Source organism: Pipistrellus hanaki (assembly GCF_964339955.1).
Source record: "Pipistrellus hanaki genome assembly, chromosome: 3".
In the NCBI taxonomy this organism is placed as follows: Eukaryota; Metazoa; Chordata; class Mammalia; order Chiroptera; family Vespertilionidae; genus Pipistrellus; species Pipistrellus hanaki.
In genome coordinates this window covers 163,030,125-163,045,603 of record NC_140505.1, presented here as the reverse complement: position 1 = coordinate 163,045,603, position 15,479 = coordinate 163,030,125, and the positions used below count along the sequence as shown (strand labels likewise).

General features: G+C 34.5%; 1 protein-coding gene across 1 annotated transcript; it reads right to left on the bottom strand.

Moving 5' to 3' along the window:
* Positions 1-299: 299 nt before the first annotated feature.
* On the bottom strand, positions 300-8,025 carry RERGL (RERG like). The gene is made up of 5 exons (XM_084879617.1): positions 7,920-8,025; positions 6,755-6,811; positions 5,158-5,231; positions 3,754-3,902; positions 300-1,283 (listed from the first exon to the last, which is right to left on the bottom strand). The coding sequence occupies exons 1-5, from the start codon at positions 7,969-7,971 to the stop codon at positions 1,001-1,003; spliced, it is 615 nt and encodes a 204-aa protein (XP_084735743.1). The 5' UTR covers positions 7,972-8,025; the 3' UTR covers positions 300-1,000.
* Positions 8,026-15,479: the final 7,454 nt, after the last annotated feature.

Sequence of the window (15,479 nt, the reverse complement as noted above, 5' to 3'; positions counted from 1 at the left end):
TACTGATGCTGCACGGTAACCAAGGATGTAGTAGATTGTTTGTACTCCTAGTTTAACTTCTCTAATACTTAACCTTCATTTTCAACAATCTGTTTTACAATTGTAGAAGGTGGCAAGCTTAGCAAAGGCAGCAGCAACGGTGATAAAGTACCTGAGGTAAATGGTTGACTTCTGAAGGAAATCCAAAGTAATCTGGGAAGGCCTAAAATGTTTGTATCAAATGCAATATTTCTTTCAGGGCAATAAGTCCTTAAAGGTTATATATTTACCAATTAGCTCTTACTTTTTTTTCTTTTCTTATGATGTATAAGTCCTAAATGAACTATAAAAGACTAATTTTTTAGTCCCAGAAGGATCTTAGCTGTATAAACTAATTTCTCTGTTATAATCCCCCTTGTTAGTTTAGCATACAAAGCAAAGCAGAGGTTTTTTTAACATCAGACCAACTACAAACTATGTACTTATGGGCAAAACATTTAACTTCTTAAAGCCCAAGTTATAAGTAATATGTGTGTATTATCAAGTCACTCAATAGATTATTAAAATGAAGACATTTTAAAAATTAAATTCATGTATTTCTATTAAATAGATCATGAAGTTTCACAAGTTTATAAATTAAGCCCTACAAAATATGAAATACATGAATATAACTATATGTTTATTCTAAAGAAATACATAAAATAAAGGTAAAAATGCATGTAGAATGGTAGTTTAATAAAATTACAGAATCAATGTTCATTTGCAAATCAAACTGTATAGTAATAAACCAATAATTTATAGTGATGGCAATTCTGTGAAATAAAGGGAAGTTTAAGTGTGAAGCAGAGTGTACAAAACACAAACACCCAAAAAGGCAGGCTATCTACTGAAAAACACAGCCGTGGTTCATATTCAATCACTTTATATGTCTAAAGTATTTTTAATTGCAAACAAAGGTTAAATTCAATTAGCATATGAACTGAACTCTCTGATATAAGAAACCCTTGAAATCACATGTCTACTAAACAGATTTCCTTCTCTTTCCAAATACATTATTGATCAGTTTGGCCATTGATCTAGATCCACTGGATCTTCTCTTTTCTTTGAGTTTGAAGTTTGCCAGGACATCCTTGATTATTCTGATAAACATCATTTCTACCTCCAGAGACTGCTCTGCTGCCGACAGTTCACAGAATTGGCACCGGTTATCCAGTGCCAGTTTTTGCCCTTCTTTCCAGCCAACCTCTCGCACATGACAGAGATCTTGCTTGTTACCAACCAAAAGCACTGCTGATTCCACAACTCTGAAATACAGATACACAATTCTTTGGCAAGATTGTTGGTAAAAAATTATTTTTAATTGAGTAGGTTTATGTAAAAAAGAATTAAGAACCAAATCAGAAAAAAAAAACAAAACAACAGTACTTGTTATTATTAATGGTCATGTCTCCATGTATGCACTACAATTATTTCAGGTAGAATTTAGTAAGTGGCACAGAAGCAAGCAAGGCTCTTAAAACATATTATTTGAAGTGACACAAACTTATTCTTAAATTATGGTTCTGTTTACTAATGAGGCATAATTGCTATTTTTCCAATTTTCATTTTCCTTGTATGTGAAAAATGGTGAAATAGTCATGGTCACACAGAATTCTCATTGAAATTATGCATATAAAAATACCTCGCACAGTGCCAAGCAATAAAATATGCTTAATAAATATTGTCTTTCTTTTTCTTATCAATTGAAAGATTAACTTTTTATTTATTTATTTATTTTAAATATATTTTATTGATTTTACACAGAGAGGAATTGAGAGGGATAGAGAGTGAGAAACGTCGATGAGACAGAATCATTGAACAGCTGCCTCTTGCACACCCCCCACTGGGGATGTGCCCGCAACCAAGGTACGTGCCCTTGACCAGAATCGAACCCGGGACCTTTCAGTCCGCAGGCCGATGCTCTATCCACTGAGCCAAACCGGTTTTGGCAGAAGATTAACTTTTTATTAAATAGTAACTGCAATTGGACAATTTAGATATATAATAAGATATAATATTACTCCATACTCATTGCTGTTTATTCTTTGTTAATATCCTTTATCACATAATAAAGAAAAAATTTCACGATCTCATGACCTTGTACAATTTTTCTGTTTATTTAAAAATATGTTTCCTTGTTAAGGTAATGTCTTTGGCAAATATCAGTGTATCCTCATTTGTTACAACAAAACATTATTAAAACAGAGTTTTGTTTAAAGAACATGGTATGATTACTAGTTCATAAATGTTGAGAAACTCTGCCAAGATATCTACTACAGGAAATAATTGAGTAAATGCAGTAATCAACTCTTTCTGAAAATATATTGTCCTCATATTCCACTAAGAGTTGCTTTCATTCATCTGACAGTGTGAACCATGAGGAAAAAAAGCACTGTATGTGTTGGATTTTTGAGGATATTAATAATAACTTTATCTACATAGTTCAGAAAACTATTGTAAAGAATTAATGGGAAATTGTAAAATATTTTGAAGGTAGGTCACAAATATGAGAAGTGATCTTAATAAAACAATGTTATGTTGCTTTTCTAGTCTATACAGATTGAAAATACAAATTATTTAGTCAGGACATTAAGAAGATAGTCTGGAAATGTTAAAGACAGTTGTTTGTGTTTTTCTTTTGTATTCTTGAGTTCTTACTTTTATTTGGAGGAATATCAAAGGATTGTTATCTCTGTCCCTTATAAAACATTTAATGCTTGAAACAATGATGTTTAAAGAAACCACACAGTAATATTATTGGAAATCAGAGCTGTGGGATACCCTTGTAGCATCACATACTTCTCTCCTAACATGCTCCTAGCAGTTCTATAATCAGAAAAATTAGGTCTTAGAGATTAAAGGATTTACTTAAGGTCAATCAGATATAGTCAACTGACTCCAGGGAAATATCTTTTATTAATTATTATCTGATGGTTTCTTGATAGTGGGCATTTAAAATAGTTATAAAAATCACTAATATTGTGCTTTTTTGCTTCTCAGTTTTGAATGTTATTTTAGTCAAAGGGCAAATTTGGTTTAAGAACACACAGAAACTCTTACATCAGCATTTTCAATAAAAGGAAACATTTTAAATGGGAAAGGCTTTAAACAAAAAACAAAAATTAAAGTAGGTAATTTATATGTTTAAACTTATATCTACTAATGCAAGAAGGCACAGTTATGTCTTTCTTCATAGTTACTTTTTCAAGACAATTAATTGGCAATTGTTAGGTATCAATAGCTATTTATTTTAGGAGGTGAAATGAAGAAAATTGTATTCTCATACTTAGAATTTGTATAGGTTTCATTACGCTGTCTATTTTGCTTTGATACATTGAACAACCAAATGACTAGAAATTGGATGACAAATGTAATAAATCTGGATTTATTTAGTATCCTTAACATTTTTGTGGGAATGAAAGAAAAGGTTGGAAAGCGAACTATCTTGTGTACAAAGGACCATTATTTCGCAAGTGAGTGTCATGTTAACAATAGAAGCTGTCTTGTAAAATAGCCATTTACTCAGGGCAAGTAACTGTTTATGTCAGCCAGGATATGAAGTATTCTCATCTTAGTCCTTTTACTACATGTATAACTCCTGTGGAATGGAATGTGAATTGTTCAGGGCTGTTAAATTTCATAATTGGAAGGCTGTATTAAACTCTTTCTAATGATGCTTACAGCTCTGTGATGATTTACTAAAAAGAAAGGAGAGAGGAATGAGAAATATCTTACCTTTTACAATGACTAGTTTGTGGCTCCCGAATTCTGTAAATCAGTGCTTTTGCAAAAGCAAATGAAGACCTGTCACTGATGTCATACACAACAACAAATCCATCTGCCCAATGCAGCTCAATTGTGAGGGAAAATTTTGCTTTCTGTGGCTGCAAACAAACCAGACACATTGAAAGTGGTGGAATCTGACACCTGTATTTACATGTTAGAATTAATTAATGAAGACACATTTCATTTAGAAAAGAATTCAATAAGCCAAACACTGATATTTTCTAAAATATAGCTTATTTCCTCATCATTCTCTTTGGTTAAAAGTGCTTAAAACATAAACTATCATAAAGTCATTTCTATCTCATTTTACAACTTTTCTCTAAGAAAATATCTCAACTTTCTTTGAAAAAGTGACAAACTATAGTTGTCTTTTGAATTAATATCCACATAATAGAGTATCTATTGATTTTGGTGCTATATTTAAATCAGTAAAAAAAAAAAAGATAAGGTTTAGCTCAAATGATTTAAGGTAGATTTTCATCAAGTAAAAGACTCTATCCCATGGAGTTGTTTTGAAATCTTGAACAGTTGTTATTTATATAATACTATTTTCACTTTTTTTGGTATTTGATTAAACAAAAAAGTTTATATTCAAAATCTATTTCATGCTTGATCAACAGTGGTTAGACACAAAAGAAACTGTGAACATATAAACTTGAATGATAGGCCATTATTAACTTCTAACAGCTACTTGTGAACTGATAGAAATCCTATATAATAAAAGCCTAATATGCTAAGTGTCTGGTCATCCATTCAATCAACCAAAGTATAATATGCTAATGATATGCTAAAGCTGCTCTGACCACGAGGGGGCAGACAGTTGACTGATAGGTTAGCTTGCTGCTGGGGTCCATCCAACCAGGACTGAACAAGATGGGCCAGACATGCCCTAGAGGCCTTCCTTGGTCCCTCCCTGGTTGCCCGACCTTCCTAGTCCCTCCCTGGCCCTGATCGTGCACCAGTAGAGTCCCTCTGCCTGGCCTGTGCCCTCTCACAGTCCAGGACCTCTCACAATCCAGGGGATGTTGAAGAGTCTGTTTCAGCCTGATCCCACAGGCCAGGCCAAGGGACCCCACTGGTGCACGAATTTGTGCACCAGGCCTCTAATATATAATATTATAAATCCAAGCTAATATTTGTATTTTAAAGATATTTATCATATGACAGTTTAGTCATATTTTACAGAGAAGTTAGATAATGAAATCTATAACACTAAAAAGAATCTCTTCAATTTTCAATAATTAAAATAAGAAAATAAAATTAAGTTTTAAGATTGGAATTTTACACTGACCCTTATGTAATCCTCTTCAAATAATGATTGAAAAAAAATAAAAGAGTATGTTGTTTACTTACTTGAGAACACGGGTCATATATTTCTAGATTCAGTTGCTTCCCTTCCAAACACAAATGCTTATTGTAGATGGATTCTGCAAAATATGCATATGTTCATTGTCGGTATGGAAATACTCCAGAATAAAAAATTAAAAAATGGACATATATTTGGATTACAGTGTTGCAAATTCAAGCTGTCATATTTTAATGGAGTTTTACAGTGGCTCTCATTTATTGCTAGTGGTCAAAAAACATGTATTTTTTCATATATGTTTCTCACAAGTGAAATTCACCACACCTATTCAGCTGCATGCTTTTGTGCTTATATGCACATTCAGTGATCTTTTCAAAATGTCTCTAGGTCCCATCTTCTTAGTAGGGATGTAACAACCAGAAATGTGTATACCTTGTTAATAAACTATATCCTATAAAAGATTAAGGTGGTATTTTTTTCATTATTGCTGCTATTGTTTCGGGGCATTGTTTTATTTACGTTTGGCTTTGTAGTTCTGGAACATTCTCTCATGTCTGACTGCTAGCTTATGTGTTATGTTGACCTTATTGACTGAGATTGCTGACCTGAGAAATAAAACAATGAGAATGTCTGTTTCTATATATTTCTTCTTTCTAGAATCTTGTCCTAAGATTCTCACAGTGTCATATGTACTGAAATACTATATTGGATATATGTAGAAAACAGCACAATGCAATCAATACTTTCTAAAGTTATTTTCTAAAATACTCTAAAAATGATATCCCATAACTGAATGCTAAAGATTTTTGTTTATATTTATTTCTCATAGAAAAACACACTTGTTATCATAATTTCCTTTTACTCTAAATAAGTATTATTGAATATAATAATTATTTTCTTTTCCCCAATTTTCACATTCCTTATAAATCTGTCATTCTTTTTAAATTAAAAGCCAACACATTCCCCCCATACCTTCAATCAGGTGAGATATTAGTACAATTATGTTGATTAATTGGTGAGCCAAAAATATACTCAAACCTCTGGCAACATTCCCCATTTTATTAGTTCCCTTCCATGATATTTCCCATATGTCATGTTAATCCTGATCAAAATAATAAAATTATATCATGTTACCCTGGCATCTGTTTTATAAAATTTCTCTGGAACTTACATAAGCAACCTAGATAATTAGATGTGATCTTTAATCAAGACATAATTTTTCTGATATTTTCACACAGTTTTGCAATAAAAATAAAGCTTATTTTGAAGTTACTTGTGCTTTTATAATTAATTTGCCCTTATCTTTCAACAGATGCTGATTTAATTTCAAAACTGTTTCATAGCATACAAAAATATTCATACTTGCTCTACAATATGTTTTTTTTAAGGGGGTGGATCTCAGTTTTGCTAGTTTTAAACTGAAACCAAGTGACCTTCTAACCTATCTCAGTTAACATGAAATTAGATGAGTTTTATCAGTTCAAGCACTTATTTTGGCATTTGTAACCAAAATCTGTGGGGGGGAAAATAAGTTGCTTTAAAGTGTAAAAATGTAAGTTTCCATTAAAATCATTTTCTGATCTGAATTGTTGTTTAATTATAATATGAAATTTTAGGGTGAAAAAGGCTAAAGTAGATACTTACCAAAATTAGAAGCATATTCTCCAATGAATCGCTTGGTAAGAAACCTCACTGTAAGGGCTGAAAAACAAAGAAACTGGATTGATGGACCTTTCTATTTTAGGATACAAATAATTTAGTTATGTACATAGAGGTTTATCTTTCAGCTCAAAAATGACCAAGCATTAGGAAGATCATAAAACTTTACTGAATTCTGGTCTAAATAAAAGTCAGCAAGATTTCCAATGAACAACAATAAAGGTTAGGACGGTAGAAAGAAAGTGATCTTAGAATGTATCCACTCAAATCATTGTGTAATTAATTTACAAATGCAAACAGAGAAGGCAACCTACCTTCCGTAACAGAAACGGATTTCTCATTATATCTGAGATGCAAGAATTATAACATATCTTTGTTTTCTTTATCAAATTAAATGTGGTTCTAAGGTGCTACATGCTCATAATGGCAAGGACAATATCAAACAATTGCAGTTTCTTAAGGATAGAGAGACTTCAAATATAGGAACTAGAAAAAGGACCCAGAGTGTTGGTTTAGCTCATTACACTGCCTGGGTCTGGCCAATTATGATTCCTTAGGCTCAGGGGGCTCTATGGCTGGCATCCTCATTACAATAATGTTACCCCAAAAAAATAAAAAATAAATAAAAATAAAAGATGGCTTACCAAGTAGGGGTAAATGTTGCTTAGTTCCTAGGTATCTACAAAGCCATGCCCCACCAGAGTTTGTTTGCTTTGAGTTTCCCCCATCCCCCTGTAATGTGGCATTTAGAAAATGATTCACAGGTCTTCAGGAATGTCACTGCATCCCTAGTCTAAGGCAGAAGAATCCTTTCATGACCATCATTTGGCCACTGGTGGGTGTGAGAACAGGTGTGTTGGAGTGAGAAGTAAGTGAATAGTGATGGAGGGTTTCCTGTTATTCTTATATTCCTATGAATTTAAACATCAGCAAAACAAGATACAAACTAATACTTTCAACAGTTATCTTTCTTAAGCTGTCTATAAATTATTTCAATATACAGTGAATTGCCTAACTTGCTTATAAAATGAAAACTGCTAATAAGATTCAATATGTAGTTATATCCTTATATCAAGTTTTATAAATGCATCAATATATTTCTCACTCTATCTGCACTCTACACCATGCCTGAGGAAAGACCTCCACTCACCAGATTTGCCCGTTCCTTCACTACCCAGGACAGCAAGCTTCACATCATTCATGTTGTTTTCTGCTCCTTCTTGGTCAGCTCTGTCTTGTGGAGAAATACTGACTTTTGACAAGTGTGCATTCTTTAAAAAGTAATGCTGCTCTCATTTTTCTAAGGCCAACTCCATCTCATACTTCCACCATCCAATAATAACTTTAAAAAAATATTTTCCTAGGGTAGTTTTGAGCATATGCCATTAAAAACAATTTGTAGCTACTATTTAGACAAAAAGACTTATTAAGCCAACCAGAGGCCCAGTGCATGGATTTGTGCACTGGCGGGGTCCCTCAGCCTAGCCTGCACCCTCTCGCAATCTGAGACCCCTCTGGGGATGCAGCAGTGTGAGAAGCAGCAGGCTGCTGGGGAAAAAACCTGAGCCCAGGCCCAGCACCATGCTGCTCCCACTCAATCTGGCCTACTGTGTCTGCTACCACCGCTGCTGCAGAGGCAGGAGAGCTGCGCTCACCAGCTGTGATCCCTGTGTCTGGCACCCATCAGTCAGCTGAGAGATGCTCCTGCTGTGGGAGTGCACTGACCATGAGGAGACAGCTCTTGCATTGAACATCTGTCACTTGGTGGTCAGTGTGTGTCATAGCTACCAGTCAAGTGGTTGATTCGTAGCTTATGCTTTTATATATATACTAGAGGCTGGGTGAAAGAAATTTGTGCACTGCAGGAGGTGTCCCTCAGCCCAGCTTGCACCCTCTCTAATCTGGGACCCCTTGAGGGACTTCTGACTGCCGGTTGAGGAATGATGCCACTTGACATCCCTCTCACAATTCGGGACTGCTGTCACTTAACTGCTCCCCTGCCAGCCTGATTGACAACTAACTGCTTCCTTGCTGGCCCGATAGCCCCCCATTGCGCTCTCCTGCCAGCCCAATGACCCCTAACTGCCCTCCCCTGCAGGCCTGGTTGCCCCGAACTGCCCTTCCCTGCCAGCCATCTTATAATAATATGAGGGTGGCCATCTTGTGGCAGCCATCTTGTGATGAGAAGATGCAAGGGTCAATTTGCATATTACTTCTTTATTATATTGGACAGGTAGTTAAAAACTTAACAGAAGCCAAGCTCTTCATACTCTTTTTTTATGTACATAAAATCTACCTTCTCCTAAGACCTACAAAAATAATCTCACTTTATGAAGGAAGTTTTTAGCTCAAACCAGTCCTGGGTTTGATTCCAGTCGAGGCATGTGCAGGAGGCAACCAAGGCCCTGGTCAGGGTGCATGCAGGAGGCAACCAATCAATGTGTTTCTTTCACATCAATGTTTCTATCTGTCTTTCCCTCTCTCTCTCCCACTCTCACTAAAAGATCAATGGAAAAAATATACTCTAGTGAGAATTTTAACAACAACAAAAGAAAACAAAGTTTTTAAAAGAGGAGTAAACATTCCTATAAATTGACTTAAGTTGAATCAGTTTTGCTTTTTCCATTAATACCTGAATCTTTATTTCCTTGCATTTCTTCTGTAAAAAACAAGGGCGATATGTTGATTCACTCATGAAAAGAGAATGGTTACCACAATGAATTTGTTGACAGAGATGTATATGAGCATCCACCCCATGTTTCTGAGTCTCAAATCTCAAGGAGAAATATGGTTACTGCAGCTTCACCCTTCCAATGTCTTTCTTAATATGAAACCTCTCTCTCTTTTTTTTTTTCTTTTTAATTTATGCCAATAGACAATAGTAAGATTTCAAGGTGTGGAGGGAAAAAATCAATCAGCTTCAAGTTGTTTAAAGAAGAATAAATAGAAACTTATCAGGTTTCTTTATGTAGTACTTTGTAATTAGGAAAAAAGAAATTTTAAAATTTGGAAGGGGTATTTTGATAAAATTCATCCTTGCTATGAGATAAAGAGGTAAATATAATATGAAAAGTGATCATTTTTTAATATTTCTTTTTTAAAATATATTTTATTGATTTTTTTACTGAGAAGAAGAGAGAGAAAGTTAGAAACATCGATGAGAGAGAATCATTGATCAGCTGCCTCTTGCACATCTCCTATTGGGGATGTGCCCACAACCAAGGTATGTGCCCTTGACCAGAATCAAACCCAGGACCTTTCAGTCCACAGACCAACGCTCTATCCACTGAGCCAAACTGGTTTTGGCTATATTTCTTTTCATACATCTTCCCTTCTACTCTAAGCCCACACATTAGTGGCATCCATTTTTTTCTTTCCCCATTTATATATGTATAAATTTGACAGTTGAGAAAAGAGTACAACAACAAATAGAAGAATTCAACTTTTGTGTACTAAATTTTGAGGCAAGGTGAAGAAGTTTTATTTCTAGGCTAAGATGATCACAGGAATAACATGCTTTTTAAAAATTCATTTCTTGAAAAAACATTGATTACTTGTCATTTTTTATTCAAACTCTTCTGGATTTAAGAGGTCAACAATAAATAGTGAGTTTTCTGCCCCAATGGAGTATATATGTCTAGCAGGAAAGTGGGGGTGGAGAATGGAAACAACTAGAATTGCAATAAATATAATCATTATTAAAATAGGGCTGTAATAGCTGGAAAAAAGAAAAGTAGTGGAAAGAAAGGACTTCAAAAAGTAGGTTAAACCCTAGCCCATTTGGCTCAGTGTATAGGGCATCGCCCTGTGGACTGAAGGATCTGGGGTTCGATCCCAGTCAAAGGCACATGCTTGGGTTGCAGCCTCCTTCCCCGGTAGGGGGTGTACAGGAGGTAGCTAGTGGATGATTCTCTCTCATCATTGATATTTCAATCTCTTCCTCTCCATTCCTCTCTGAAATGAATAAAAGCATTTTTTTTAAAAGTAGGTTAAGCTAGAAAGAAGTAGGACCTCTTAAGAGGAAAGAAAAAATGATTGAGGATTAGTGAGATTTTTCTATTCCAAAAGGAAGAAACTGATTTTGTAAAGTAAGAAAGGCAAGAGAGCCCTATCCAGTTTGGCTCAGTTGATAGAGCATCGGCCTGCAGAATGAAGGGTCCCTGGTTTGATTCTGGCCTAAGGTATATGGCCAGGCAGTGGGTTCAATTCCCAGTAGGGGGTGTGCAGAAGGCAGTCAATCAATGATTCTCTCTCATCATTGATGTTTCTATCTCTCTCTCCCTCTCCCTTCTTCTCTGAAATCAACAAATATATATAATTTTTAAAAAGGCAAGAAAAAATATGGCAACTTGTAAAATCAATGAGACCCGAAACAGCACAAATTTATAATTTTATTACAAATTATAGAATTTTTAAATAAGCTGTTTTCTCTTTACTAGTAATTCATGCAAATGTATTAAAAGTAGAAGGAATGAATTTAAGGAAGTTTACCTGATGATTTTTTCCACTATGTAACAGAGTGTTTTTCTTCTATTTGGAGAAATTCAATTTTTATCTTCTTAAGAAACTTCTGGTGGAGTTCCTAGGATATTTATCTACTGACAGGAAGAAAAATGTTAACTGCATAACAATCATGATTTAAAAACAATATATGAGTGGTTATTATCAAGATACTTCTCTCTTTAACTTATACTCTTCTTCCTTATTTCAATTTAGATTCCAAATGTAAATCTAATAAGAAAGTACTCTGGTGGTGGGATAGCAAACAAAACAGAGAGAACTTAATTACTTGCATACTTTTCTAAGAAACAAAAGTGCTAATATATTTTTTTTTCTGCCCCTGGTAAAGAATCCTATCTAATAAAAAGGTAATATGCAAATTGACCATCACTTCAACACACAAGATGGCTGCCCCCATATGGTCAATAATGACCGCCCCCATGAGTATACAGGATGGCTGCCACAGGATGGCCAGCAGGAGATGGGAGTTATGGACAGTAGTCACGGATTGCAAGAGGGATGTCTGACTGCCGGTTTAGGCCCGATCCCTGTAAACCTGCAGAAGGACATCCTCTGAGAGGTCCCAGATTGGAGAGGGTGCAGGCCGGGCTAAGGAGCAGCCCCCTTCCCATGCATGAATTTAATGCACTAGGCCACTAGTAAAGAATAAAAGGGATGCAAAGAAGAAGAAAACTAAAAGGAATGTATACTTTTTTATATGATTAATTCTGTGGCTCTTTACTAAAGATTATAAAATGAGTTTTGAATATACTAGGTACAAACAAAAATAGAAGAAACAATGTTGTAATTATGACCAAATTAATCCAAAAGTAAAATCAATAATAATCAAAATCCTAACAAAGATAGTTTAATTTAATATGGATAGTTTCTTTTTGAAAATTGAATATGAACGAATGAAAAAATTTAGGTAAAATAGTGATACAATACTTTTTAAGAACCATATCATATTAAAAATATCTAAATATTATTTTATTAGAACTGGGTTGACATGGTCATTAACAGAATAGATTTTCACATATAGGAATTAAGTCTATAAAATTTATTTTATTATAAATATAAAGTTTTTATGTGTGCTATCTTTAAATTTTATTGGTAACATAAGAACTAGTTATAGAATAGTAAGTTATGTCTATAACTTATATCTGCAGGAACAAATTATGAATAATAAAAATCTTACCATGAAAATTAAACTAGAAAATGGTCAAGTTGATGTATATATGAAAATCTTCCCAATGATCTTGGGGAAGCTCTTCCTAAGCAAGAAACAAATCCAAATGCATATATATATATATATATATATATATATATATATATATATATATGTGTGTGTGTGTGTGTGTGTGTGTGTATGTATATATATATATATATTTTAATTATATATATAATTATATATTTTTTCTAATATATGTATATATTTTTTCTAATATATATATATATAATTTTAAATCCAATGAAGATAAAGTCACTTCTGGGTTACTTTATGGATTTTTCCTTGATTCTACCTCATATAAATAGAAATATATATATTACATATCTACCTTTAAGAGTAATTTCTTATCTGCTATTATTTTATTGAAATACTGTATACATTAATTTTAATTTAGAGGAAGAAATCAAGTTTGACAACTCCTGCTCTAGGATTCCTAATCTATAATAATAAAAGCATAATATGCTAATTAGACCAGAAGTCCTTCTGGACAAAGCCAGGGCTGTGAGAGAAACCTGTATCCCAGGGGCCAGAGGGAAGCTGGTGCTGGCATCTGGGGAAAGGAAGACCTACTCTTGCATGGATTTCATGCATCGGGCCTCTAGTTGTATATAATCCCCATCATAATTAACTTTACCTTTATGACCAGTATTGTTCTGTTACAACCTAATATATAGCATATGATTTTTTCTATATGATATATATCTGTGTTTAAATTGCAGTTGAATAAAGTAAAAATGTTTATTTTTACTCTCAAGCATTTCAAAAGCTTAGTTGACCTCATGAACAGAATTGACCTATGACAATTATGCCTTTATAATTCTAAATCTCTTTCAGAACAAGCTTTGAAAGATAATCTTTTATTTCTGTTACATATGGTAACATTTTATTCAGTATGTAATGTTAGTAATTAACCAAATTACAATTGAATGGCTTTGCTAATTTTCCTCAGCATGTATACTTAAAATTACAAATATCTTTTCAAGGTAATGATTCAGTAATTATTTTACTCGTTTAAGTTATTCTTGGGGTGTGTTTTTTGTTTCATAAGGTTTTAGTTTCCTGCTATGGTTATAATAGTTGAAACATGATAGCTAATAATAATTTCAACTTGGATATTCACCCCTTTTATCTTCTTTAAAAACTTGTCAGGTTTTTTTGTAGAGGCTAGTCATTTTCTTTGATGCTCCTTTCGTTTTTTTTCTCCAAGGTTAGTACGTACGCTAAAATTTTAGTTAGCTATTAATTAACTGAAGTTGCTCAGTAGAACAAAATTGGCTGTGGTCTTCACAAACAGTCATTCTTCCATCCTGTCACCAAAAGTAAGGTTCCCTTCTTTTCTATGGCCAAGTAGTGTCCCATTGTATAAATATGTCACAGTTGTTTGTTTGTTTTTTATCCACTCATCTACTGATGGGTACTTGAGTTGCTTCTAAATATTGGCTATTGCAAATCATGCTGCAACAAACATAGGGGTGCATATATTTTTTCAAATTATTATGTTAAGTGAAATAAGCTAGTCAGAGAAAGACAAGTACTATTTGATTTCACTTATATGCGGAATTCAATGAACAAAATAAACCAACAAACAAAATAGTAACAATAGAAACATAATCAGAGATATAGAGAACAGACTGACAGTTGGCAGAGGGGAGGGAGTTTGGGGGGGGCTAGGTAAAAATAAACAAACAAACAAACAAACAAATAAATAAATAAATAAATAAATAAAGGTGAAGGGATTAAGGGGAAGAAAAAAAAAAACACAACAACTCATGGACACAAACAGTATGGTGATTACCAAAAGGAAACAGTGAGGTGAAGTAGATAAAGGTAAAGGGGGGGGGGGGGGTAAATGGTGATGGAAGGAGATTTTATTTAGGTGATGAACACACAATACAAGATGTAGATTTTATTAACCAATGTCATCCTAATAAATTCAATTAAAAAGAAACAAAGAACATCCTCCTGTAATACACTGCTGTAACAGGAAGCTTAAGTGAGCATTGCTCAGTGAAAGCACACTCCACAGAAATAGTGAGTCTAAAAGCCATGCAGCTGTGAGAAGGATAAGTTACTCATATTCTCTCAACTCCTTTTATTACCCTGTAGAAATAAAAATCCCCAAACTGCATTTTCAGAATTAAAGTGGAATCCTACAATTACACAAAATTGGATGAATAAAAAGCATCATTCCTCTGAAACTCCGTTATAAATAAACCTCAAAATATGCAGTGGTTCAAACAGAAGAAAAGTATATCTCGTGCTCATATTAAACATTAAATAAAAGTTCCTGATCAGTGCAACATCTTCAAAGCCTGGCTTCCAAGCAGCCTGCACAAGAGCAGTAGGAGGGAAAGAACATGACAAATCATGCTTGGGAGGTTTGGGTGGGTTACCTCCGAAGAGGTGTGCCTCAGGTGCGCTCACATTTGATTGAGCCACCAGCTCTTTACCTCTTCTTGGGACTTGAATGAGCAAGATTTTGGACTGAAAATAACATGGGCACTCCTAGGTCTCCAGATCTCAGGACTTTTCAGCTTCCATAATCATGAGCCAATTCCTTTTAATATGATATGATCTATACTAATAAAAAGGTAATATGCTAATTAGACTGGGTTGACCAGACATCTTCTGGACGTCCAACTTCCTTCTGGACAGTTAGGATGTCACCAGGTCAGCAGCGGAGAAGTGGGGAGGCTCTTAGGGGGGGGTCAGGCCAGCAAGGGATCAGTTAGGGGGTGATCAGGCCAGCAAGCAGAGGCAATCAGGGGCTATTAGGCAGGCAGGCAGGTAAGCAGTTAGGAGCCAGTGGTTCTGCATTGCAAGATGGATGTCCAACTGTCGGTTTAGGCCCTATGGGATGGGGCCTAAACCAGCAGTTGGACATCCCCTGAGGGGTCCCAGATTGGAGAGGTGCAGGCTAGGCTGAGGGATGCCCCCACTGTCCATGCACAAATTTTGTGTAATATATAAATATCAGAT

What these genes read in the sequence shown, in the direction of transcription:
- RERGL (XM_084879617.1), bottom strand. Translation starts at nt 7,971, where the DNA reads ATGAATGATGTGAAGCTTGCTGTCCTGGGTAGTGAAGGAACGGGCAAA. An exon ending in AGAATATGCTTCTAATTTTG is followed by an intron (nt 5,232 to 6,754) that starts GTAAGTATCTAC and finishes CATATTTTGCAG; the next exon opens with AATCCATCTACAATAAGCAT. An exon ending in CAAACTAGTCATTGTAAAAG is followed by an intron (nt 1,284 to 3,753) that starts GTAAGATATTTC and finishes TCTGTATTTCAG; the next exon opens with AGTTGTGGAATCAGCAGTGC.